Genomic DNA, 27117 nt, shown 5'->3' on the forward strand with positions numbered 1-27117 from the left:
AATTTTACACAACATTGCATTGGACAGAGGTACAGATCATCAATTATACTACTGCTACCAAGATGTGGAATGTATGTCACCAGCACACAATTAAACATCAAAGAAAAAAGTGAAGCCATTTACAAAGAACTGTCGACATAATGTGATTAAGACAATTATTTACTGGTAACACATGGCAAATAAAATCCATTTCTTCTGCAATATGATGTCACTTCGCATCACATCAGATGCAAGTAATTCAAACTGATTAACAAAATCACACTACTTGGATTAGACGCTGAATATGAACAGCAAAATATAACAGACAGCAGCTGGTGAGGGTCTGTAAAGCAAGACACACTAAAGGGAGCAAAGACCAAGAGTCTAAGTAACAAAACACAGTAACAACTTTCAAGCGAACCAAAACAACAAGAATTAGTATGTACTACAAATATCTAACACAGTGCGATAGAAGTGCAAGTGGACTCTGGATCCTGAAATGGACAGCTAGGGATGGATACATAAATCTGAAATTCTTCTCATTCTCCTCTCCGCCCCCCCTTCTCCCCCCCCCCCCCCCCCCTCAAAAACACCCAATATCTGATCAGTTCCTTCTGAACAGGTCCATAATGCAGTGGGATATTAAGTCTAATTGAGGACACAGATATGCTGTCAGTCAGAATCCAAATGTGGATACTATGACTGGATCTGCTAATGCATATTTCGTGTCAGGGATAATTTGCACACTCAAGAAAATAGTAATCATTTAAATAAAAATTATATATTATACAACTTTTAGCTTGACTTTAGAGCTGAATAAGTTCTATTATGCCAAAGTCACACAATTATTCTGCTATGACTTTATAATAGCTTTAAAACTAGACAAATTTCAGCATAGTTCTTAAACATGAATTCAATTTTGGATGAATATTCTGAAAAATGCTAGAACGTTGTAGTTCAAAATTTCAATTTAATGACTGGACCCCAAGGCCATCCATAAACTCTTTCTGATTTCATACTTGTGGGTATCATCATCTGAATCAAAATCCCAGTGTAAATTATAGGTTGGTTCCACACAATGATCCATAACCATATTTGTAAGCCAGAGCTGCATGGTTCAGCAAGCTTTGTAAAGGAAGTTACACTTTGCCATTTCTAAGTATCCAACACTCCTCAACTAGGTTGCATACGAAAACTTCAAGCTAGCTTTTGTCCACATCACCATATCAATGAGCACTAGCAACCATAATGAAAAGCATCAATCCATACCTGTTTGAAATTTATTTCATTTTGTCTACACAGCACAGCAAATGTTAGGACTACTTCTCGCAGTGCCTGGATAATACCAGTTAGCTGCCAAGAACTTTACTTCATACCCAACACATAACCATTAACCACATCTTTAAAAAGCTACAAAACATTTATATTTATATTCTTGTGTAAACTATACACAAATGTCAAAAATTAAATTCCGGTCATGTGAAAGTGTAAAACTTCAATGAATAATGAAAACCATCAGAACTAATGGAATAAGGTAGGAAAACCAAACTGATATTGTAAGATGCTACATCCATGCAAATTACCTGCCTTGTAAGAACGCATGACTTAGATGCTCATTTGCATGTTGATTACACATCGTTGTGAGCTATTGAGTTTTGCATCACTGATCTTAACTGAAACTGCAGTATCACCAGTTTACAGAATTTTTAATAATTGCCCCACATTAAGCAACTTGAGTCTATTGTACAGACCACTTTTTTGCTGGGGTATACAACCACTGCAGTTTTTGTTAGATACACTGATTAGCTTAAAGAGACAGTTCAATGCCAATGTTGGTTATGACAAACTCTTCCAAGATTGGAATTACCACCGGCGGTAACTACAGCGATCAAGGTTATTTAGCCATTCAACAAAGTTCCCATCCAACAGCACTTTAGCAACACCAGTACATTTGTAAAATGAGGTGCGAGGGACAAAAGGTGCAAAAAGTAAATCCAATGTAGACCAAAGCTAATAAGAAGCATTCTTTCAGAGGAAAGGACAATTTACAACACACAGCTATGGGATCTGGTGGTGAAATCAACATTGTTTTTGAGGGGAAGAATCATAAACTGAAATACCAGTTTTATTGTAAAAGTTTCTCTCAAATAAATATTGTAACAGTCACATAGAAAGGCATTCTTCTCACAAGCCTTAGGTCCAAGTTCACTTTGGTGCCAAGGTTTGACTTGAACTATGACTTCTGTTCATTTGTTGTTATCTGCTGTGACGGACTTTCTGGCTTTAAGATCTGGTACGTGATGAGGTATTCTGGATATGCCTGCATGAAGATGTGCAATAGTTAAAATGGCTAAATTACAAAGGACAATGAGACAGGATATTATTCCAACAGCAACTTAAAACCTGACATTTGATGAGTGCATTTCTCAAAGAGTCCTGTCAAATCTGCTAGAAACCACCACTACAATAAATACCTACCTGCTAGAATAAGGAACTCTTTCCTGAGGCTGGGTTACATCCCCAAAAGTTGCATTACTCTACTTCTGCCCAGGAACCTATCACAACAGAAGTGTGCAGGTACAATTACCCGAGTTACTGACTTCTGGTTCTCAGGAACTGATAAAGATGGCACTGTCTTTCACACAGCGAAGTCCCACTGACAGGAAAAAGTTTGCTCAGTACTTGGTCTGGATTCTAGTAATTGAGGAGGAAATGCTGGCCTGGAAATCAGGAGAATATCCAGCTTTCCTTTAATTATTGCTATGAAATCTTTAACACCAATTAAAGAATTTCATATTCCAATGGGACCAAGCTGACATTTAGTACTTGTTGAGGAAATGAACGCCTTTAAAAACAATGTTGTACAATGATTTGTCTGTTGTTTCAAAATAGGAGCTCATTTGAACATTTACTTTGTTTAATTGAATATCTAGCCAAGATGGTAACCGTAAAATAGCTACCTCTCCAAGAGAAAACATCCTGCAAGAATTTTGCCTTTGACTGGAAGACAATTTCATGTAAGTGGAGCTGAAATAGTGAGATGAATCACACTTGAATCAAGTTGCATCTCAATTAACAAATTCGTTGCCTCTTATGGAACACCACATATTGTTGTACAGTGACAATGAAGTTGGAATTAAACTTGGGTCATTGGGCATGCAGTATGTTTATAGTAAAATTAGTAGAATGTTACAGAATATTTTCTGATTAGTTCAGTTCAGCCCGGTTGGATTGCAATTAAAGCATAAGAAACACAAAGTCATGCACTTAAAATAAGTCACAAAAAATCTCAAAATTAAGGCAATATTTATCAAGTTCTTTCACAAGATGGCCAATGGCTGAGGTAAACAATTATTATAAAGTTTAACATGGAAAACTTCTGGCCAATGTCTATACGTTCTAGCAACTGAACCTCAACATGCTAGAATTGCATTAGTTTCTAGAGTTGAAGGTTACATAATCTCTAGGTAGATCATTACCTGTTCTCCTCTATAGATGACATACTCTGCATAGGCAAGTCCATTGACACTGGGCCTCCCAATCACAGAATGATGTCCTGGAGGGGCATGAGCCATCTTCATTGCACTGAACTGTAGGAATGACTTCCCGAGTGTAACTCTACAGAAGAGCATTTGTCTGTAATCAAAATAAATGATCTAAATTTTACAATATCCTTTAAACATAGGAACACACACATTAGAACATGCTTACTTACTACATCACTTGGGCAGTCATGATAGAATTCAGAAATTATAGTACATAATTGTAATGTAAACCAAAACACATGGTGAGGGTTTGATGCAGGTGATCTTAATCCAGAATTTATTTTGCAAGGCTAGACAGAAAGAACAGTCAGGAAACTCCTCCTTCCTGATAATAAGGGCATATATTGAAATACTTCCTCCAAGAGTATCTTGTGCGTGTGGAGACCATAAACAGAATCTCACTGCGGTATGCAGAGTTGAGGCTAATAATTGCAAGTCAATACAGGTTTTAGTTAGGAATAGGAACTTAAACTGATGTTTCCTTTATTCCTAAAATAATACAGTGCAGTTCAGGGATTGAACTCTTCACCTCATTATGGTTATCAGCATTGATAAGCCAATGTCAGTGGAAAACGCCGTCAAATAAAACAGGCCTGTAAGCAACCCAAACTTAGCATACAAGCACAAGCATTTTTGGAAGTACATAACAGGTAGTTTAGCATCTGGAAAATGAAAGGATGGATCAAGATCTCTGGTACAGATCAGACAGATAGACATCTAAAAGGTGGGGACCAAAGTTGCTCTTCAGGTCTTGGAGAGGCTGTGCAGGTGATATGTTGATGCAACAGGGATGAAGAACTTCAATTAGGTAACAAGCCAAGAACATAGGTGTAACAGTTGGCCATGCAGCTCCTCAAGCCTGCTCTGTCATGCTTGATCACAAATTATCTTCTCCCTCAGTGCAATATTCTCATCATCAAAAGTCCCTTGTTGCCATCAGTAGCTGAAATCTTTCAATTTTTATCTTGAGCTTACTCAACAACTGAGCTTCCACATTCCTCCACGTAGAGAATTCCAAAAGATTCACCATCCACTGCATGAAGAAGCTCCTCCTCATCTCAGACCTAAACGGTTTGTCTTTTATTCTGAGACAGTGTACCCACAATCAGGGGAAAACATACTTCCTACATCTACTCTCATCCAACCCTTTTAATAATTTTAAGAGCTCCAATGAGATTGACCCTCATTCTTCTAAACTATAGAGAATACAGGCTCTTCCCTCATAGCCCTGTCCCATCATCCCGGAAATCAATCTGGTGAATCTCTGCTGCCTTAGCTTTATGGCATGTGTAATTCTCCTTTAGGCATAGGGACCAGAACTGCACGATAGTCCAGGTGTGGCTTCAGCAATTTGAAGCAAGATGCCTTTACTCCTGTACTCAAATCTTCTTGCAACAGAAGCAAATATACCACTTACTGTCTGAACTGCTTGCTGCATCTGAATGCTAACTTTCGGTGACTTATGAACAAGGACACACAAGTCCCTTTGGACATTAACATTTTATTATCTCTCTCCAGCTAAGAAATACTTTGTACCTTTGTCCTTTTTAACCAAAGAGGATAGCCTCTCATTTATCTCCATTATATTCCATCTGCCATGTTCTCATTCACTCACTCAGCATATTTAAATTCCCTTGAAGCCTCTTTACATCAAACTCACAACGTTTTGTATCATCTGGAACAGCTGGGGCTAAAGTGCTGATCTTTGCAGTGCTTCACTGGTCACAGCTGGATAATTGTAAATTTATTCTTACTATCTGTTTTCTGCCTGTAAACCAATCCTCTATTCTTGCTCATGTATTCCCACCAATCACAAAAACACACAGTAAATTTATGATTTATTCTGATCATTTCTAAAAGGAGACAATAACTTGAATCGTTTCAACTTGCACTTGTCAAAACAACAAAAGAAACAGACTTGAAGAAAGACACACCATTTTGTACAGCACGGGAAAAGGGTGCTGATTGGTTGACCCATCACTGGCATGGAGATGCAGTAAGAACAAGTTAACTATCAATCTTAATTTTCAGATCAGGTAAATTCTGATTGTCATGGGGATTCAGTAGTGATTAGCTGTCTTGACCAAGATCGGTTATAGGATTGCTCAATAAGCCAATTATTTGTTTTACAGAAGTTCAGTAACTAGTTACAGGAAAACACTCAATCCCCTTTCACTGTACATGCCAAAAGTTAGACTAAATAGCTGCTAAGCATATATTTTACATCCCAGTTACTTGCTCATTAGCATGTTTCCTCAAAGTGATTTCACAATAGGAGGAGCCTGGTCAGTTTCTCACAAGGTAAACTCATGGAATCATCAGCAAAGTAGATTGACAGCTCAACAAGAATTTGAAATGTCGATCAGCATGCAACTGCACTATTCAAACCTGTTTTACAGAGAGAAAGCTATGACAGTAGAAGTAGGCATGAATGAACAGAATGGCTCAACTAATTCAGAATAGCTTGTAGACAGAATACTTACTACAGAATTCTTCTGTGGATTAATATCACATACCCATGCTCTTGGTACATAGTTAAGGGTCCACAAAAAAACACTTCACTCTTATTTTAATACAAGAAAACATTCATTAACTACATGCATGATAAAAAAGGTTGAACTTGAGTTTCTCAGGCATGAAGCTCTGGAGAGTTAAAAATGACAAAACACGGGGGACAGTGGTGGATCTGCACCCGAAGGTCCTCAAACCATCGGGACAATTCATTCTAACTGGCAATCAGAAAAAAGTGGACTTAGAACATGAATAAAAGGAATTGGTGAGGAGAAACTCCTCCAATGACAGGCTGATGTTTTCCCAAGCTTGCTGGTGACAGGTTCAGCAGTTAACATAGGAAAGAAAAGGCGCATCAGAGAGCAGTTTTGAAACTCAGTGCTGGCATTGGTAGGGAGACTGTTGCCTGCTGCCATTAGTTAGAAGAATTTGTTTTTTGAATCCAAGAGCTGATTCTGCAAATCTGGGGTGAGGAAGCAACTGCAAGAAGCAAGTGAGTAGAGAGGAGGAAGCTGTAAATACAGAAGCTGATGTTGCGGTGTTGGGGCAGGGTGAGGGTGGGCTGGGCTGGAAGAGAGATGTGAGTGGGAAGAGAGATTGCAAAGAGGAAAAGAGGGCTCAAAAGAGAATAATATTAAACTTGCCAACAAAGGGATCCAGGAAAACTTCAAATTATGGAGGCAACTAATTCCTTGTAAATTATGTGGAATCTCTAGTTAATGATTATGTAAGCTACTAGACTTGGAAAAATTGTACTGAATCCTATCGCAATGAACACCGTCAACAGCTCAATTTATATTTGAGACTGAGTGCTGAAATGCAGTAAATAAAGTAGGAACCGCCTGATTAAAATGTTCTACCTTTGAGACTGAGATGCAAGTCTATTAGGTTTGTACATGATGCATTTACAGCAATTACTTTGTGTGTGTAGAATTGTGTCAGTCACTTCAAAAAAATCTGTGAACTTGAGTTATGAATAAGGGTTGCTAGACTGGATACATTAAATTGTTGCCCTCCACAAAACTGCTGAGTTTCTTCAGCAATATCTATTTTTAGTTCAGATTTTCACCATTTGATTTGATTATGGCCTTTACAAATTTGGTGTACTGCTATATTGTTGGGGAAAAACTGTTTGAACCATAATTTGTGCACAAATTGACTACAATCAGCATCCAATGCTGTATCGAACCATTGGTCATACCTCCCCATTTCACTGTAAAATACATTTGAAACGTATTACATGGACTATCAGCCTTACCTGTGGCATATGTAGCATGACCTGTCTTTATGGGTTGGGCATCCAGTACCTCCACCTATGCCATAGACGTACTGATTACTTTTAGAGGAATTTTCAGCAAAATAAATTCCTGCACCAAACATCCCACCAATGTAAGCATGTCTTTCATCAAATCCTTTGTAAATTATTGCATTGATGAATGGAGAACCTGGAATGGAAGTAGGCAATTTACATACTTACATTTACATATGTACAACCCTTCTCACAAATATTGTTTCAGTCACTAGAAAGCATAAATATACATGAAGAATTAAGCTGCAAACATAAATCATTTGTTGCTTGTCACATAAGTGGCAGAAGTTGCGCTGGAAATACAAACTGGGAAGCTGGTCACAGAAACCTGATGAATCCGAACATTTCAGCAGCTAAACAGAGTGAAACATCTTTGACTGAGCAGGAGGAAGGAGAATCAAATCATACCTCATTTTGTCTTTTTGTTATTGAAGTCACAAGTGTCAACACTGTCTTATTGTCACTGGTTCCAATGCAACAAGCAGCAATCTCATTCTAAAAATGCCAAGCTTATGGAGGCTAGCTAACACCTTGTAAAGAGAGAATAACCTGACCCCACTTTACATCATGCACTTGTTAGTAAGGTAAGAGGTGAAAAACAGGCCTCGGAGGAGGAAAGGATTTTCTTAACATATTAACAAAAGACAATGAGAAAAAGATCTAGCAGCAAACAGGCTGATTGACTTTGCAGGAGACACTAGCTTATTCTATTTATAGAATAAATGAATTAGCTAGTGTTGCCTGCTAAGTCAATAGAATAAACAGAGTTCTATTTATATTTATTAAAGCTTAAAAATACAACAAAGTTTACAATCTGACTGGTTTTGTAATGCATAGCGTTCCTTTTTATATCTTCTGATCTTTCTCTTGAATGCTTGACTTCACAGCTGCAATTCAACCACAGCAAACTAATAAGGAGCCATTAAGTTATTTTGAGAAGGGAAAAGGTTAAATGAAATAGGGCTCTGCCCTTGTACATTTTTCACAAAAGCAAAACCTTGTTCTGAAACCCAGCTTCATATTCTTGAAAAGGAGAAAGTGACAAGAGTAGGCAAGTCTAAACATAAAATACTAAATGTCAGTAACAGATCACTGTGGACACAGTGTGGTGACTTCGGTTTATAACAAACATGCAAGTTATACTTCATTTCGAAAACGTCATTGACTCACCATGAAAGAGCATTCGCTCATTGTGGTGATTATGATTTTCTTCTGCTACCTCCTTCTGCCGGTGAACGAATCGCTCCCGTAGTTTCTTGTTCACAACTTTTTGAATCTAAAATGAATATCAAACATATTTTTGGCCAAAAGGGATTTGAATATACCAATGCTGAGGTGAACTGCTCTATTCCTCAAAATATAAAAGACAGCCTCATTCTAAGCCACACTTTCAGTTTTGTTCCTGGCATACAGCATGCAGACCCAAAGACAGTAAGAGTTCAAGAAATTAGGATAAAGCAAACTCCTTGCTCCAACATAGTTCTTTTAGCTTATGTATTCACAAATGTGGGTGTTGACGACAAGGCCTGCATTTGCTGAAAACTGAAATTGCTCTGAGATGGTTTTCCTAAAGTTTGAACCAAACTTTGTTCAACAGTCCAGCTGGGTAGGCACCTTCACGGGGAAGCTAAGTGATAACACTGATGTGGAAGGAGTCACATATCGGTTAGATCAGTAGGTTTCCTTCCCTAAAGAACATGCTGAATCAACAGGATCTTAATGATGATCCAACTGCTTCAGTTACTTTTACCAGGACCAGCTCTTTATTTCTAGATGCTAGCTTTAATTTGAATTTGAATTCTGAGTTGTGGTTTGAAGGCAAGTAAGCCCTTTTGAAAAAGGGCTTTCCTTATGCAGCTTGAACTTCAAAGATGATGATATTGGCCCCAAATCTTCTGAAGCAGTGAAACTCCGTTCATAAACTTGTAACAAAACCAAGAAATTGCTGGTGAAATCAGCAGGTCTGGCAGCACTATGGGAAGAAAGCAGAGTAAATATTTCACGTCTGGTGACCCTTCATCAAAACACTTCATCAGTGTTCTGATGAAGAATCACCAGACTCTAAACTATAAACTTTGCTTTCTCCCCATAGATGCTGCCTGACCTGAGTTTTGCCAGCAATTTTGGTTTTTGTTACCGATCTCCAGCATCCATAGTTCTTGGTTTTATTATGTAAGCATGCTACTGAACCAGGTTTAAACTGCAGTCGTAATTGAAACATCCTGTACTGGCTGCGGCTTGTTAGAGAGAACCAAAGGTCTGGCAACAAGGTACAGATGCTTTGGTGCCAGCGATGGAAGCAGCACCAAGCTCTCTCAACCTTGTGGCATTGAGTGAGTGCTTTTACAAGTTTATGAATGGAGTTTCCAAACAATTTTACATCTTACACAGAATTTTGATTCCATTTATAGCTTGTATAACTTTAATGTAACAAATGGAAAAGTGGAAACGCCTTCACATGAATTTTAACAGGATTTAAAATTAAATAAATGATAAAGTGAATTTTATAGCACTGCAAGTGTAGTCTAGTGAACTAAGTAACAAATTTCATTGCTAAGGCACTTCAATGGCTTTTGTGTGTTTGCTTTAATTGTTTACATGCCGTTTAAGTGGTTTCATGTTCATTTAAGTGTTTATACAGTGGTTTGAGCTTCTGGATTAATTCCAAGTTTTAAACGTGCTCATGCTGCTCAAATTAATGCATGGGGTTGGGGTGGTGGGGGAGATAAAGAGACAGAGACAGAGAGAGAGAGAGAGAGTCAGAGACAGATAGAGAGAGAAATTTTTCTGTAAGTTAGCCTTTAAAATACATTTTGGTCCTTTTGCTGTAAATTATTTCCAAACCCAGTCCTACTCCTACAAGTAACAAGTGAAAATTCCATACACAGAATTTTCCAGCAGCTTCAAGGCATCTGATCCAAGTTAAAAACTGCAAGGTGCATTACAGTGTTAGAAGATGCCATGAAGGAATCCAGGCAGTATCTCCCAGTCCTCTGGAAGCTTTCATGCAAGAACTCAATTGGGGGGGGGGGGGGGGGGGGCAGACAGCGAGAGAGAGGAGGAAAGAGGCCACAGGCAGTTAAGGAAGGGGGAATACTGCAAGTAGTGATGGCGTAAGGGAGTAGGCTGCAAGGCCCAGGGAGGAGGGGCATTCATGGAAGGTAACTGCATGGGTGGGAGAACAAACCCACCGCATGTGATTCTTTATTTATGATTGGATAGATAAGAATGGAATCAAGTAAAGATTTTCCTACTTGCTGAATAATGTTTCAATTACTGCTTCAAAGATTACAGACAGGGCAAGGAGGAAAAATTTTGCTTTGTCACAAAGGAGGTGTTTGTGACATTGACAACAGTGGTTTCACGACTGTGATAGGGTTTCACACAAGGGCATCTAGGAACGATGGACACAAATAAGGGAGACATAAATAGAGAGGGTGTATATGACAGCAGAGGTGTCAAGCATTAGTTGTTTTGATGATCAAGGCTGATCATCAGCCAACAGAGATACCAGGAGGGGACGTTTGCTGATCAGCTGTTCCGGGATCATGTGCAAGAAAACAAAGTCGGTCTTTTGAACAAGATGAACTCAGCAAGGGCATAAGGATAAGTTGGAAAGAAACTAATGAAAAACAAATGTTCAGTATTAGGGAAAGGAAAAGGTGGTGGTAGAAGTAGATGGTTGGATGGTCTCAATTTTTGTGACAAAGCAAGTCAGGAGAACAGGGGTGGACATAAGACAGTGACACATACAGAGAGAAACAGGGGAAGGGGTGTTTAAGAGCATATTACTCAAAGGGAAAAAGATGCATTCCAGAATGAAGAACAGTTTTCATAGACAACAGTAGGGCATGATAAATGGTTTGTGTATGGTCCAGACAGTGAATGGCTAAACCAGATGTCCTCATATCTATTCAACTCTGCATCCCTTGAACAAGGGAGAAATAAACAATTTTAATGTGGAGAAAGGCACTGAGAATGGAGAGAAGATTTTGGTTGAACAGATTGGTGGCTGCAGAAATGCAGTGATGAAGGAAGTGCAAGGATTAGATGATTGGGATTTGGAGACAGTTGCTTCTAGGGATATTGATGGAAGTAGGGTTTAGAGGGGGAAGTGGAACGTGGTGAAGTGAAATTCAAGAAAGTAATTACAGATGGTCTTATCTTTGACTGACACTGTGAAATTGAGATGCTGTTGAGAATAAAAGGGTGAGTTGAAACTAAAACGTAGGAGAGAATGTTGTGAAGTTTTATGTAGACAGCATCTTCAGTTATATTCCTCAGCGTGGAAGCACACTTTTAGTTATAAAATCTGAGCAAATAAGGAACAGCAGGTGTCAACAGAGATGCATGTTAACACTGAACTCAGAATGAATTTTCTTCAAGAGACTATTTCAAAACTGTTAAACATTAAACAGGGTTACAGGAAATAGAAATAAAGTGCTTCGCTTATGCCAAAATGTTAGCAATATCAGTCTGATCTATAATTGGGGGAAAAAAATAACCAGCTGGCTTGAGATTTTGAGCACTACAGCAAACACCCACTGCCACTAACATGGCGCACTAATGCATTCAACTTCCTGTCAGTGATTCGTTTAAAGATAGCAATTGCCTTCATCGCCCATAGCAGCCCTGAAGCAATTGCTAGAATTTGAAGCATTTTTTCTGAACATATAAATTCTATTTAAATGAAAACAGAAACAACCATTGCAAAATCTTAAGCATTAAAGTATGAAAATGCAGTAACTTACTTTAATGATATTATATCTGTTAAAAACTCCACCTGCTGTCCCACCATCTCTGTGTTCACGGATTGTGCTTTGCATCTAAAGAACAACATCAGAGTCAATGTCCATCCTTTCTCATGAATAACGAGAAACAGGAAAAGGCCATCTGGCCATACAACAATCCTGCTCCACCATATGATGATGATGATGGTGATGATGATCATGGCTGATCTGAACAATGGCATCAACTCCACAAATATATGCATACTTTTTTAAAATATAAGACAACTTGTCTACAATTAAGTATACACAGCTACATAATTTTACATTTTGATTACGAATCATGCAATTAAAGTTATGGTTTCACTTATGTCCTTACTTAACCTGAAGGACATGCTAGAGTCTGAATAAATTAAGCAGACCTATACACCAATGCTTGGGATGGCAAAGAGGGAAATTACATTTACTGCTGCTTCAAATGGATTTGCTTTCCAAAGGGCGACAAGTCAGCTCACTGGTTAACACAGCTGCCTCACAGCGCCAGGGACCCAGGTTCAATTCCTGCCTCAGGTGACTATCTGTGTGGAGGTTGCACATTCACCCATTGTCTGAGTGGGTTTCCTCCAGCTGCTCCGGTTTCCTCCCACAATCCAGAAATGTGCAAGTTGGGTGAATTGACCATAGTCATAGGTGTATTAGGTAGGGGAATGGGTCTGGGTGGGTTACTCTTCAGAGGGTAAGTATGGACTTGTTGGGCAGAAGGGCCTGTTTCCATACTGTAGGAAATCTAATTTAGTCTAATCTAGTCATTCTTGCAAATATTGATCAGAAATAGCAATATCCAAAACTTCTTGGAAACGTAGAAAATACAAGCAAGAGTGGACTGTTTGGCCCTAAGAGTCTGCACTGCCATTCAATATGATCATGGTTGACCATCCAACTCAGTGCCCTGTTCCAATTTTCCCCTTTATCTAAGAACTATCTAACTCCTCTTGAAAATACTCAACATTTTGGCCATAACCACTTGCTGTGGCAGAAAATTCCACAGGGTCACCACTCCCTAGGTCAAAAAAATTCTCATCTCAGTCCTAGATGGTCTATTTTGTATCCTTATTCTCAATTTATTTACAGCGGTTTTTTAAAATCAACCTGAGCAAAGATGTTATTACACACCCTTGCAGCAGGTGGGACCTAAGCCCACTGCACCATAAGGCCCCTCTGTATTTGCAGCTGTTGCCTCAACTTATAAGTTACTTACAAAGAACAATACATGTCAAAGTTGAAGACATATTTTTCTCAATTTCAGGAAGTGAAAATTTGCAAATGTAATTAATCTAGTGCATTGTTTTCTACTAACTTCCCTCCTCCTCACCACGAGACATGTCTGTTTAAATCCACATCAGGTAGCTGTCTCCTCAACGAGGAGACTGGTAAGTGGTAAATAGCAGGCAAGTTTGAATAGTGCCCTGCATTGATAATTTTTCATAATACTACCTTTACAGCAAAAAACCTTTCCTTCACTCAAAGTGGTCAGTACAAGATCACTCAATAGAAACACTGAAGCAAATAATTAGTCTGCAGAGAATTAACATGTCAAATTAACTTGGAGGTTTGCATTTTGCATTTGGCGTTATCCTTGAATTGTTAATAATTGTTCAATCCTTTGATTGCAGTTTGTTTACTGAGGAACAAATAGACCCAGGACAAAATTAATCTGCTCAAATAAAAGCAGCATTTAGATAAATTCACATATTTGCATACTCCTTTACTCCTTTTCCACTTCCATTTTTTCCTGTATAAATTCCTCTTCTGGTCTTTACTGAACTCAGCATCAATGTTAGAGTTGGGTTCATCAGAAAAATTTACATGTGCTTTACTGAAAATAGCCATCAAGTGCGATTCTCCAGCTCAATGAAATTTAGAACTTTAACAGTGAGAGTGCTTGTTTTGGTTTTGATCTAATTTTAATGCCTAAATGTAGATGTTAGTTAATGAATGTGGCACTCTGTTGTTAATTATTCATAAGGCTATTTGTTAATTGCAGATGCACACCTGGATATATGGGTCACAATGCACACAGCAGTGAATATTACATCTGAACCTGAATTAGCTGTGTTTAATTATTGTGTGAAGGGACAGAAATAGTGAGAAGAACTATAGCAAAAAAATTTGAAATTAAATAAGACTATTTAGGAAAAGACCCAAAACCATTAAATATTGAAAATGTGGACTAAGCCACCAGAAATATTAAGAGAAGGATAACCTAAGAGATGGATTTTAACCAGGGGCTTGAAGATAATGAAAGACATGCAAATGAGATTTATAGGAATAATTCCAGGGTAAGAAGTTGACAGTACCTCCTCTTCCACAGACTGGTACTCCTTGTCATCTGGTGCAAGGTCAATGAGAATGGTTCCTTGGCTAGCACAATGGAAAGTCAGATAAGGATTTGCACCTGAGAAGACAGGAATGGATGTTAGCTAATTAAAATTCAACTAACAATCTAACTGAGCACAGAAACAGGCATCAGGCACAGTTGAAATAATACTGAGCAGACAGTCAAGGAAGTGATTACAATTATATCAGTACAGATAAAATGTGGCATGGCCTACAGCCAATTAAGACTAGACAAGCTTTTTTGCAAGGAGTATCTGAAAGACAAATTTCTTGAATACAGAGCTTATTTAACAATCAAAAGGGAAGAAACCAATTTAATATCACAAAATCCTGGGTTTACACATACAAACACATGAACTAGGAGCAGGAATATAGACTATTTCATCCCTTGACCTTGCTATGCCATTTAAGATGATCATGGTTGATCTCATTGTAATCTCAATTCCACATTCCCACCTATCCTTGATAACCATCACCCTTTTGCTCACCAAGAATCCATAATGTGGAGGTGCTGGTGTTGGACAGTGGTAGACAAAGTTAAAAAATCATGTGATTTTTCACAAGAATCCACACACATTGGCCATAAAAAAAATTGAAAGACTCTGCTTCCATCACTTCTAAGGAAGAGAGTTCCAAAGACTTATGAGCCTCTGTGAGAAAAGAAAATCGTATGCCTTAAAAGGACACATCCCTTATTTTTAAATGATGAATGCTAGTCCTAGATTCTCCTTGAAAAGAAACACCCTTTCAACACCTACCTATTAACACTCTTCAGGATCTCATATTTTTCAGTCGAGTCACCATTTAATCATAAATTCTACAGATACAAGACTAGCCTGTCAAAACATTCCCCTTAAGACAACTTGCCCATTCTTGATATTACACCAGCAAACCTCTGAATTGCTTCAAGCTTAATTACATACTTCTTTAAATAAGGAGACCAATACTGGACATAGTACTCTAGATATGTTCTCAGCAATACCTGGTACTGGCAAAGCATAACCTCGATACTTTTATATTCAATTCCATTTGCAATAAACAATAACATTTTATTACTTATTCAAATTACTTTCTGTACCTGCATACTAAAGCTTTGTGATTAATGCACTAGGAATGCAGTTCTGCAATCTCTCACCATTTAAAATAATGCTTTTTTACTGTTTTAGCTAAAGTGGACAATTTCATATTTTCCCATATTATACTCCATTGCCTGATCTTTGATATTCATGTAGCCCATCTCGAATTCTTTTTAATCTCATGCTCTACTCAGAACTTACTTTCCTACCTATTTCATTTAATCAGCAAATTTACTTTGAGTCTTTCTCTACATCATTTATATAATTTGTAAAAAGATGAGGTTCTAGCATTGATGCCAATGGCTCCTGTTGCCCCTCTGATCTTTCATTCATGTCAATATACCCCTTATAACATGAGCCTTTATTGTTCACCACAGCCTTTGGCATGGCCATTATCAAATGCCTTCTGGTATCTAAGTTCAATACATTCATAGGTTCCTTTTTAGCCAAAACAAAGTTACTTTTTCAAAGTCTGATGTGGTGGTTAAACAGGATTTCCTTTATCACAGAATGTTACTGAATCAGTCTGATTACCTTGAACATTTCCAAGTGCCCAGTTGTAATGTTAATAATAACTTCTAACATTTTCTCTATAACTGGGTTTAAGCTCACTGGTCCATAATTTTCAACATTTGACTTACTCACTTCCTGAATTACAAGGCTATATTCAACATTGTCTGAACCAACCCAACTTTTCCTGAATCTAGGGAATCTTGGAAACATTTATCTCACTAGCTTTAAAATGCTAGGATTAAATCCAGCAGCATCCAGGGACTTGTCAGTATACAGTTCCAAGAATTTGCTTAGAATCACTTCCTTCATGATTGTAATTCTATTTAGTTCCTCCCTCCCCTCCTTTCTTCAACCACAGCTATTTCTTGGATTCTCTTTTCCTTTCCAAATATCTTTTATCAAACGTTTACCGAGATTTAAAATTTCTAGCCAGCTTTCTGTCCTTAATCTTTTAGTCATTCATTGCTTTTTAAAAAAATAACTTGTCCATATTGTCCAATCTGACCTGTCATCCATCTTTAAACAACTCTTTACGTTGGATACTCTCTTTAATGTTTCAAAATTAACCATGATTGCAGATTCTTCCATTATAAGTTATTTTTTTCCTTGTTGGACTGGTTCTATTCTACGCTCTGAAATATCTCCTTAGATATCGGTCAATGCATTTTAAAGACCTCTCTCCTGACTTAATTTGCCTGTTCACTTTAGCTGGCTCTGCTTTAATACCCTCATAATTGCCCCATGTAAATTTAAAACACAAGACTGGGACCTACTCTCTCCCTCAAACAGAACACCAATTTCAATCACATTATAAATTATTGTGATCTAAAGGCATCTTCACAATGAGGTTATTAATTAATCTTATCTTGTTGCACAACCTGTCTAGTACGGTGTGCCCTGGTCAACATTAGAACATGCTGTTCTAAGAAACTGCTCTGAAAATATTTTATGAACTGTACTCCTGGGCTACTTTTCCACATTTGATTTTTCTAGTTAATATGTAAATTAACATCCCCGAAGATTATTCTGAATGTTTTGGACATGCTCCCATTCCTTTATATTTCAACCTTATGTGTGATTACAGTTAGAGGGTCTGGACACAAACTCCCACAAGTCTGTCATTTCTCATCTCAACTCAAACTGCCACTTCTTCCTGGATTCCTAAACCCATCCCTCTCAATTATTTCTGGTATTAGTACAATAAAATGCCACTTTTCCTAGCTTCCTGCCCTTCCTAATCCCTTCAATTTTCAGATCTCAAGCTATGTCATCCTGCAATCATTTCTCTGTAATGGCTATCAGACCATATTTATTAATTCCTAGCGGCACTATCAGTTCATCTGTTTTGCTCTATAAGTTGTCATTCAGATACAGAGCCTTTAGTTTTGTCTTTTCATTATTTTGTAACTTTTAGCCTCATGTTGATTAACTGTTACATAAGTATTTTCTATCTTTCTGTCATGGTGTGTGCTTCATTCCCCATATTAATACTTGATTCTTTCTTGTTGACTGTTCTCTGTATCTGCTCAAATTTGATTTCTTACCCTCATTATCAAAAATCTGAAAACAGTCAAAGTTGAGTTTGACAATGACCCATCATCCAGAGCTCTTTAGAGAAGAGAGTCCCAGACAAGCAAGCCTCAGGAAGACATCATTCTGCAACCCACTTTCAAATAAGAAGAGTTTCTTACTTTGAAACTTCGAGTCTTAACTTTTGTATTGCCCCATTAAGGGAAACATCTACTCAGCATCCACCTTGCAAACCTCCCTCAGAACCTCATGTTTCAATGAGATCATCTCTCATTCTTCTAAAATCAAATCAATGTAGGTCTAACTACCACAACTTTTTGTCAGAAGACTATCCTGTTATCCCAGGAGTAAAGTTAGTGAACGCTCTCTGATTTGCTTCCTATGCAAATATGCTCCTCAAATAAAATGACCAAAGTTACATCGTACACTCATCGCAGTTTCACCAATTCTTCAATGCTACAAACATAACATTGTACAATGCGGCAGCATTGTGACCTGCTGATTTTGTTTGATGTGATTAATGCTAAAATATAGCCAACTCGCAGCAAGAGACAACAAAGAAAACCTGATAGAAACAGGCTAAACCAATGAACTTAAATTTTGGAAGACATGAAATTTCAGAAGAGTTAAATAATTCTTATGCAAGAAGGTATTACACAATTAGTCAGAATGCTTTCAGGTTAATAGACTTAGGATTCTTGAATTAAAGCTTAGGCAATTTTGAAATTATGATCAGCAGTCACATGAAAATACTGTAGCTTCCAACTTAGAATAAGCCAACAAAGTAAACCAATTCACCTTGCTGTCCCCCAAGCAGCCGTTCAACACCCTTGATTAATTTGTGACGGTGCCCATAGGCATTAATTCCAATTTCTTTCAGCTCTTCATGTCCCATGTCTGCAAGCACATCCAACGTGATCTGAAAAATTTCAGCATATTGTCAAATCCTGGAGCTGAAAAAAAATGGCTTTTCAAAGTTTTAAACAAGTTGGCTGTGTAGTTTGTATTGTCCATGTAGTACCTTGGTCCTGGAGGAATGCTGTTTTGTTTTTACTCTATCAGTTGTATATGGTAGAAATGACAAATAAAACTACTCGATTCTTGAAAGGGAGACTTTCACATCTTCCTCTCAGTAAATACTTCTGCAACATCATAGTTCACTCCTTATTTACTCAATAACTGTCCCTCTTCCCACTACACTTTCCTGTGTAAGTGCAGGAGATGCATTGTTCCTGGGGGAAACGGACCAAATACAGACTGAATATTCACTTTGATGAACACCTCTGTTTAGTATACGTGATCCCAGGTATCCTGTCCCTTCTCTTCTGAAATCTCTGCACCATTAATTCCTCCAAATGTTGAAGATCCATCTTGATAAACACATGAACAGAGACAAACAGACAGACGGAAACTGTGTATGGGCAATAATTCACAGGTCTAAATAAGGACTAGGAATAAAGCCCAAGTCTTGGTGGACCAAAGGGCCTGTTTCTGTGCTGTATTCTGTTCTTGTTCAATCTCCTACATTCTTCAAATAAAACTGAATTTAAGCTCATTATCTTACGAACTCAATACAGAAACAAGTTCAGATCTTAACCTCTGCTCCCATTTTTTTGGAGGTGATATCTGGTGACGATTCTACAATATGTAAACCTCCCCGAGATCCAAATTTTGTTTCTTCAAACTTGATCCACAATTACCTCCTTTGCCTTTCACCATCATGCCTTTTGTTTTTCAATCTCTCCTGTCTTTCAACACATTAAAGTCCATTCCCTTGCTCTCCATATTCCAACCTTTTGTTTTTCTGGCTCTGTACTTGCTTAAAACTGATTAAATCTAACTTTTCCCATTTTGCTGAAAGATCACTGAACTGACCATTAGTTTTTTTTTCTCCACAGATGCTGCCTGACCTGAGCATTCCCAAAATTTCTGTTTTATTTTCACTTACCTGTTCCCTTTCAAATATATCCCGCAAGTGTTCCAAGCCTAGACTCTTAAGGAACTGATTTATGTTCATGTCAAGCACAGTAACTGCAAAAAATATTTATATGTTTCAATATCAGATTAAAAGAATGAATATTAAATGCACAAGAAAAAAACCGATCCACATTATTATAGCGTGTTATCAAAGTTTCACACTACACTAATGCACTTCACATGTAATAGAACAAACAGCAATATGACTAATGTTGTCAGGGCATCAGAATTCCCATTATTTGCTTCCCACTTGTGCTATGGAATCCTTTTACAAACATCTCAACAAGCCCAAGACCTTTACTATCTCAAGGATGATGATTATGGATGCTTGGGAACACCAGGATGTGAAAGTCCCCTTCAAGCCAAGCTATGTGGAATTATACAGATGGTTCTTCACTTTTGCTAGATCAAAATCCTGGAACTGTCTTTTTTACAACACTCTGGGTTACGTCTACACATGGACTGCACGTGTCTATGTCGGAATCTTCCCTCTGGAAGGGGGCATCATTGAAACAGATTCCTCACCACTGTGGCTGATGGTCCTCAGCCATATCAGAATCATTCCCACCATTTCTGCCCTTACCTGCTACTTTTCCTCCTGGGCTCCCCTTTTCCTAACCTTCACCCCTCTAATCTCTGCATTCAAGATTGACTGTCATCTCAAACCAGGATCCCTCTCCCAAACATATCTCAGATTCAAGATGGTCGGACACAGGGTGACTCCTTAGGAGCTCCCTACAGCAGATTTAACTCTCACATTTCTTATAACCACTCTACACTTTTAAATGCAAGTTCTCATTCTGTCAAAGTTTTTTTAACCCTATGATCTGTATGTCCTTGCTTATCATGATTTGCCTGTACTGCTTGCAAACAAAGCTTTTCACTGTACTCAGGTACACGTGACAACAAATCAAATCAAATCACCTATGTTCCCTTGCCCCACAAGCATTCTGCAGGCACTGTTCTCTCCATGACAGCCTAGTCAACTCCTGTCATTTCTAACACTTCTTCAGCCACCTTCCTCTGACCCCCAAAACACACCGTATTCCTCATACAATTTTTAAAAATGTAACACTTATCCTTTTACCAGCTCCCTCCCCAAGGCCGTAAACACATCTTCCAGGTAAAGTGGCAATTTATTTTTCCTTCTTTCTTTTGTAATTGCTGCTCAGAATGCAGTTGCCTCTTCACTGGCAGACTTGCTGACTGCTTTGTGAAATACCTCTTCTGCCCATAAGAATGACTCAATCATTGAGCTACTTGCCATTTCAACACACCAACTTGCCTCGTACTAACATTTTTGCCCGAGGCTTGCTGCAGTGCTCCAGTGAAGACTAACAAGTTTGATGAACAGCACTACATTTTCCACTTAGGTACATGAGTCTCCAGAGTATGACAGGGGTTCAGTAACTTCAAGCTGTGAACAATGTTCTTCCACTTTGATTACACCCACACCCCCCAAGGTTCTTATTTACACAGGTCAGCTCTGCTGACAGCAAACCTATTTTCAGCTACTGACACCTGCTTTTCACCTGGGCTACCTTACCTTCTGTCCAAATCGATCTGCATTGCACTTTTATCAAAGGCATTATACTATCAATTTTCCAGCCTTCTTCAACTTTTGAAGAGTCAATGTGAACACAACATGTTAACTCTATTCCTCACTCCACAGATGCTGCCTGACCAGGTGCGTCTCTCCAGCACATTTGTTTAGATTTCACATCTCTAGCAGCTGCAGAACTTTGTTTTTAATGGCCATCAATTTTCAGTCAACCTACCTTCCCCTTCTTTTCTTTCATTGCCTGTAGCTCCATCAGCTGCACCGGAGGCACCATTAACAGCTAGCTCTGCGAGTGGGCCAGTCAGGTTATCTACACTACTAGCAGCAGACAAACAAGAGGGAGTCGAGGCTGGAGAGATCACTGCTGCACTAACAACAGTTGCCTGAGGTTTATAACAACTAGGAAGGGCTTCGGGTGGCATAGCATCAATAAGCAAGGCCCTGATATCATCAGCCTGAAATAAGAAAAAACAAGAACATTTATGTTTTCACCCTGAGAAATTTTAAATACACTAAAAACTTTAAAATATTAACTGCTAACTCTCACAGCTCATTATGCATCATAAACACACTAGCAAAATGTAAATTAAATACTTGTCACTGCTTTGAATTTTGAACATACTGTAGCCAAATCCAAAGGAGTCTGGCCTTCCTGGTTCTTCATGGTAGGGTCTGCCCCATGAGCCAGCAGCAGAGCACAGAGTTGTGTCCTTCCTTTCTGTGCTGCTTCATGCAATGGAGTGAAGGCCCATTTGTCAGTTGCGTTGACACAGGTGTTGTATTTGATCAGAAGGGCTGCAATATCCACATGCTGAAAGGAAAGCAAAGCAAGGACTCAAAATGTAATTTTACCCATAAACTCTGCACTTGCAAGTTGTGACTGCATTCATGAAAACTGCAATCTTAAGTGAAGCAATTTTAAGTGAAGCATGACTTCCACAAGAGTCAATAGGTTCCTTCTGACATTTGTCACCCTGAAAAGGCAACGTCAAAACTGAGATACCTTACTGTATATGTGCAGCAGTGCATTCTTAGCTGAAATAATTTACAAAACAAAATGCATCATACAATGCTTCAATAAAAACTTACCTCAAGACTCCATCTGGTGGCTGAGGTTGGTTAGTGCAGACAGCAGCTGGACATAGAACCCAGGAGCAGGAGGAAACCATTCAGCTGCACAGGCTGTTTCACCATTCTCAAATCAAGGCTGATTGTCTATCTATTTCAATGCTATAATTCTGCGCTAAACCCATAACTCTTAATGTTATCAATAACTAGAAATCCTTGCAACTTCTGTCTTAAAGGTACTTAATGACTGAGCTTTCCGAACCCTCTGGGACATAGCATTCCAAAGATTCAAAAATCTGAATGAAGAATTTCACCTCACCTCAGACTTAAATTGTTTGCCTTTGCTACTGTGATTAGTTCTGCACCCATCAGAACCACTTGCACTGACTGATTTCTGGCATACAGGCAATAGCAAAGAGAAGAGTCAGATGAAGCCAGGAACGCCAAGGCTGAAGAGTGAGGTGAGGCCAGGTGGGATGGGGAGATGGTATGGTAAATGAGTATAGAACTACAAAGTAAGAGTGAGTGTATTGTACGAAATCTCCCAGGGGGGGATGTTGTGTAAGTGTAAGGTCTGGTTTGCATGCTTGAATCAGCCTCGCATGACTGCGGCCTATCAGGTGACAAAAAAGATTAAGAAAGATGACCACAGCACAACGTGATGGGCTGTAGCAATACAGTCCGATTGGTTAAGGGGATATAATGTAGGCTTAGTGCAATTGGTTATGCTAATGTAATGGGGTTAGGGCATGGCTTTTAGAAAACAAACAATAGAGTACCTTTGCCACTTGGGGGCAATCAGGGATGACCTCTCTGATGGTCAGAGCTTGTGTTTGCAAATAAAGGTTTCTCATCTCGAGAAATCCTCTGCAGCTCCTGGTCATTCGTAAAAGGCGTGGTCAACCACAACAAAATTGGCCGAGTCAGCAGGATTGGAAAGAGACCTACCCAAAAGGGGCGGCAGCCTATGAGTGCTTCCCAGTCCATCAGGGATTCTCCCAGGCCTGACAGAATAAGGGTGGCCCACCCACTAAAAGAGGTAAGCGTTTTGCTGTCAATTTGGACTAGGCTTTGTTGAGTAGGGAGGTCCTCGGGGATGCAGAAGTTCAGGAAAGCTGAAGGAGGGTCTCTCCGATCCAAAGATCCAACAAGTCTGATGATAAATTGAAACGTGGAGAGACTCAGAGGATTGGTCAAGGTAACTGCACAGTGGGGTAAGTGGGATTAGAAATTGTCTGAAATAAAATTCTACATGATGTTGGTAAGTCCCCGTGGATATCATCTGGCAGGTAACAAGGAGCTGAATGGAAAGGGCAGGAAAAAGTCCTCATAAATACTGTCTCAGGAACGACTGAGGTAAAATAGAAACTCCTGCGGATACCGCCCTAGAATAGTAGGGGTCTGCTTGGGCAGGATAGGGAGTTCTGCGGATACTGCCCTAAATAGGGGTCTGCATAGGCAGAATGAATGAAGATAGATTGTCTTTATTAATTAGTTGAAACCAAGGAAGTTTAGGGACTGAAAGTTAATAAGAGACGAATACAAGTTGTAGAATTAGGGAATATGAATAATTATTGACAAGACAACGGAGCGAGAGCTGTGAGAACAGAGACAATGTGTTAGCTGGACTGAAATATACGTCAGGATGTGTAAAGGAACTGTAGTTGAATATTAAGTAAAAAAATTCCCAGTATCAAAAAATGACATCGTGAGAATCTCCAAGAAATGTGGAACTCCCAAAGTTGAGAGCGATAACGGATTGAGCTGGTTTGAAGAATGTAGTGGACAATCCAAGGATTGGTGGTGCTAGGTCTGACCAAGTGAGACAGAGGGTCTGGCAGGCTCTCAGACTGCTACCACCTAAAACTGATCCCAAGGCTCTGATAGGGGATCCGCTGAGAGACACTGAAAACCCAGCTGCCTATTTAGAAAACCACCTAAAATAAAGTGGAGGTTCAAAACGGAACAGGATGTGGAAGGTAACCAGCTGCTGACCACGATGCTCCGCACGGCCATTGTCGACGCTATGCCCCCTGAAGTCAAGTCGGGACTGGAGGTGGTGATAGGTCTGACGTCAATTACCCACCCAGAATTCAGAGACCATGTAGTTCATGCTGTCGAAAAATACCAGAGACACAAAAACTGGCCAACCAACAGGAGGCTGTGCAGAGAAAGCCAGCACAAACATAGCTCGAGGAACAGAGAGAGAGAGAGAGAAAAAGGCAAAACAATGTTGCCAATGACAACTGATTCAATAGTCGTCACTGAAATGAACAAAATGCCAACCCAGGGAGGACCCCATTATGCTGCCCGGCAAGGCCAGAAAACCCCATGCCAAAGGCAAATGTCTTTGGTGGAGCTTTTCCACAAATGTTGTATCAAGGGCAAAATAAAATGAGACAACAGCCAAAACAGAACTGGCGACCCCGGGAAGGGGTCAAAGGGGTTTAATGAGGAATTGGGCACAGAAAGGCCGGAAGCAGGATGTTGGGGTGCAACCAACCAAGCTACTTGAGATGGGACTGTACTAACAGGTCCTGGTCTGCTCTGTTCCAGCAAGGACAAATGCACGAAGAAAATCCGCTTTTTATGGCTCAAGGTCCCAAAGGGCCTGCGAACCCATACGGGTCGTGCTAGGGGTGCTAAGTGGGAAGGGACTGTACCCACAGGTTATTCGGGAGGCTGAGCAGGAACCTATTGTACACGTTAGTCTACAGGGACGGTTGGTGCCACTAATGATTGACATTGGAGCTGTACACACCGGCGTTCAACCGCAACATGACTCCCACCTTCCCACGTCAGGAAAATTTGTTAAACTATAGGATTCTCGGCAAAACCGCAATTAGCACAATTTGCAGTTCCAGTCAGTTTAAAAACGGGTAGCAAAGAAATCGTCCTGCCAGTACTAGCGTTCAAGGGTACGTCGATTAATTTGCTGGGCAGGGATGCTTTGCTAAAACTTGAAATTGGAATGTACCCAAAAATGCTTAAGTGTTGAAAGAGCAAGTACCCAGTTGAGAATGTATGAAGCTAGACATGCTAATGTGTATTGGATAGGAGGCATAGATTGGTGCATTTGGGAAAAATGGAAGGAAGACATTCTAGCTGCACTACCTAAGGCTAGACCACCCAAATCTGAACTGTATTGCACAGTAATATTTGACGAAACTCAGAATGAAGTGCTGGAAGGGCAATGGCACTGTGAGGTTGCCACCCAGCAACACTTAATGAGCAAAGCTATAATAATAGGCAGTCAGGGAGCAGCCTTGCACATAAAAAAACAATTTTCTGGATAAATGGTATAGTGCACCAGGTACCGTACCCCATATGACTATGTTAGTAAATGAGGAGACACCAGTCTTAGGACTTGGGACCCATGGTAAAACAAGCAGAAGCAGTTAGTGACTGCCAGGTGGTGACTCCAGGGGTAGGGATATCTGGCAATAGCGACTACGTTAGGACTGCAGCATGTAGAGAGATAGTGGGGAACCCAAAGGAAGTCAAGGTGACTCCCCAACGAGATATGCTGGTGATACTTAGTGAAGATAGTCACCATTCGGATCAAAGGTTGGATGCATTGCCAACTGCCAACATGACACAGATGGGGGAAAATTAAATCAGCAAGTCCGGTAGAAATACGGTTGAAGTAGGGGGTGATTCCACCTAGAAGGAATAGCGCCAACGATACAGGGCAGGGATACTCAGGGAAATGACCAGCCCCTGTAACACTCTGCTGTTGCCTGTGCTTTAAGCAGATGGATCTAAATGGAGACTTGTGTATGATCTGAGAGCAGTGAACAAAGTTGTGGAAAACTGGCCGACAGTAGTTCCAAACCTGCATACGCTGTTGACCAATGTACCACCTGAAGCAGCTTGGTTTTCAGTGATTAATCTATCTTCTGCTTTTTTCAGTATTCCACCGGTGGATTACTGCCGCTATTTGTTAGCATTTACTTATAGAGGTACTCAATACATTTACACTAGAATGCCGTGGGATTTAAGCACTCACTGCAGGTGTTTACTCAAGTGTTGAAGGCAGACCTTGAAGGGGGTCTCATTGGACAGTACCTTAATCTAGATGTTGACGATCTGCTGGTCTGCTTGACAGTCAGGAGCAATGCGAACAGATACTATTTTTCTGCTAGAAACGTTATCGGATGGAGGTCACATGGTCTCGAGGAGAAAGCTGCAATTCTGCAAACAGCAGGTTGAGTATTTGGGCAGGGCGATATCAAAAGGCACCAAGTTGATAGCGCCAGATCAGACCAAGGGGTTAGCTAGAGCCCCCAAACCGGTGACAGTAGGGCAGATGATGGCATTTTTGGGAATAGCAGGATTCTGTTTGGACTGGATTGGGGAATATGCTGAAATTACGGCACCCCTATGGAAAATCATGAAGAAGGCTGGACTTACAAACTTAAAGAGTGTTCTGTGGTGGGATGAGGAAGCCGAGACGGCTTTCAACACCCTTAATCAGGCACTGCAGTCGGTTCCAGCTTTAGCCTTGCCCAATTATGAAAGATTTGTCACCTCTGTCCAATAGCCAGAAGGGTTACGTTACTGCAATGCTCATGCAGGAGACAGGCGTGGGAAAGGCAAAGCAGCCGATTGCATATTAGAGTTCCAAACTGGACGATGTGGCGCAGGGATATCCTCCTTGCTACCAGGGAGTGGCAGCAGCACATTGAGTATGAGAAAGCATCCTCCATAACAATGGGTTATCCTGTAGTTCTGTATACACACCACAAGGTAGCAGAACTGTTGGATAAAGGCCAATTTGTTTTAACACCGACCAGGACATCGGCTGTTACTGACTTTTCTGGACATAGCTATACAGAGATGTGTCCCACTGGAGTATGAGGACGGTCCCCATGCTTGCGTAAGGGAAGTGAAGACATTTGCTAAACTGAGGTCGGATTTACAA

At 39.7% G+C, this 27117-nt stretch overlaps 1 protein-coding gene across 2 annotated transcripts in view; it reads right to left on the reverse strand.

Moving 5' to 3' along the window:
• Window positions 1-573: 573 nt before the first annotated feature.
• The window catches only part of tnksa (tankyrase, TRF1-interacting ankyrin-related ADP-ribose polymerase a), a 157149-nt gene continuing 130605 nt past the window's right edge, over window positions 574-27117 (reverse strand). For both annotated transcript variants that reach the window (XM_060840510.1, XM_060840501.1), the window contains 10 exons: window positions 21748-21936; window positions 21343-21580; window positions 19536-19618; window positions 18386-18506; window positions 14429-14526; window positions 12096-12170; window positions 8515-8620; window positions 7294-7480; window positions 3459-3615; window positions 574-2299 (listed from right to left, as the gene is read on the reverse strand). In XM_060840510.1, coding sequence (XP_060696493.1) covers window positions 2213-2299; window positions 3459-3615; window positions 7294-7480; window positions 8515-8620; window positions 12096-12170; window positions 14429-14526; window positions 18386-18506; window positions 19536-19618; window positions 21343-21580; window positions 21748-21936 — 1341 coding nt within the window. In that variant the 3' untranslated portion in view covers window positions 574-2212. The remainder of the gene's footprint in view (window positions 2300-3458; window positions 3616-7293; window positions 7481-8514; window positions 8621-12095; window positions 12171-14428; window positions 14527-18385; window positions 18507-19535; window positions 19619-21342; window positions 21581-21747; window positions 21937-27117) is intronic.

Source organism: Hemiscyllium ocellatum, chromosome 2 (assembly GCF_020745735.1).
Source record: "Hemiscyllium ocellatum isolate sHemOce1 chromosome 2, sHemOce1.pat.X.cur, whole genome shotgun sequence".
NCBI lineage: Eukaryota > Metazoa > Chordata > Chondrichthyes > Orectolobiformes > Hemiscylliidae > Hemiscyllium > Hemiscyllium ocellatum.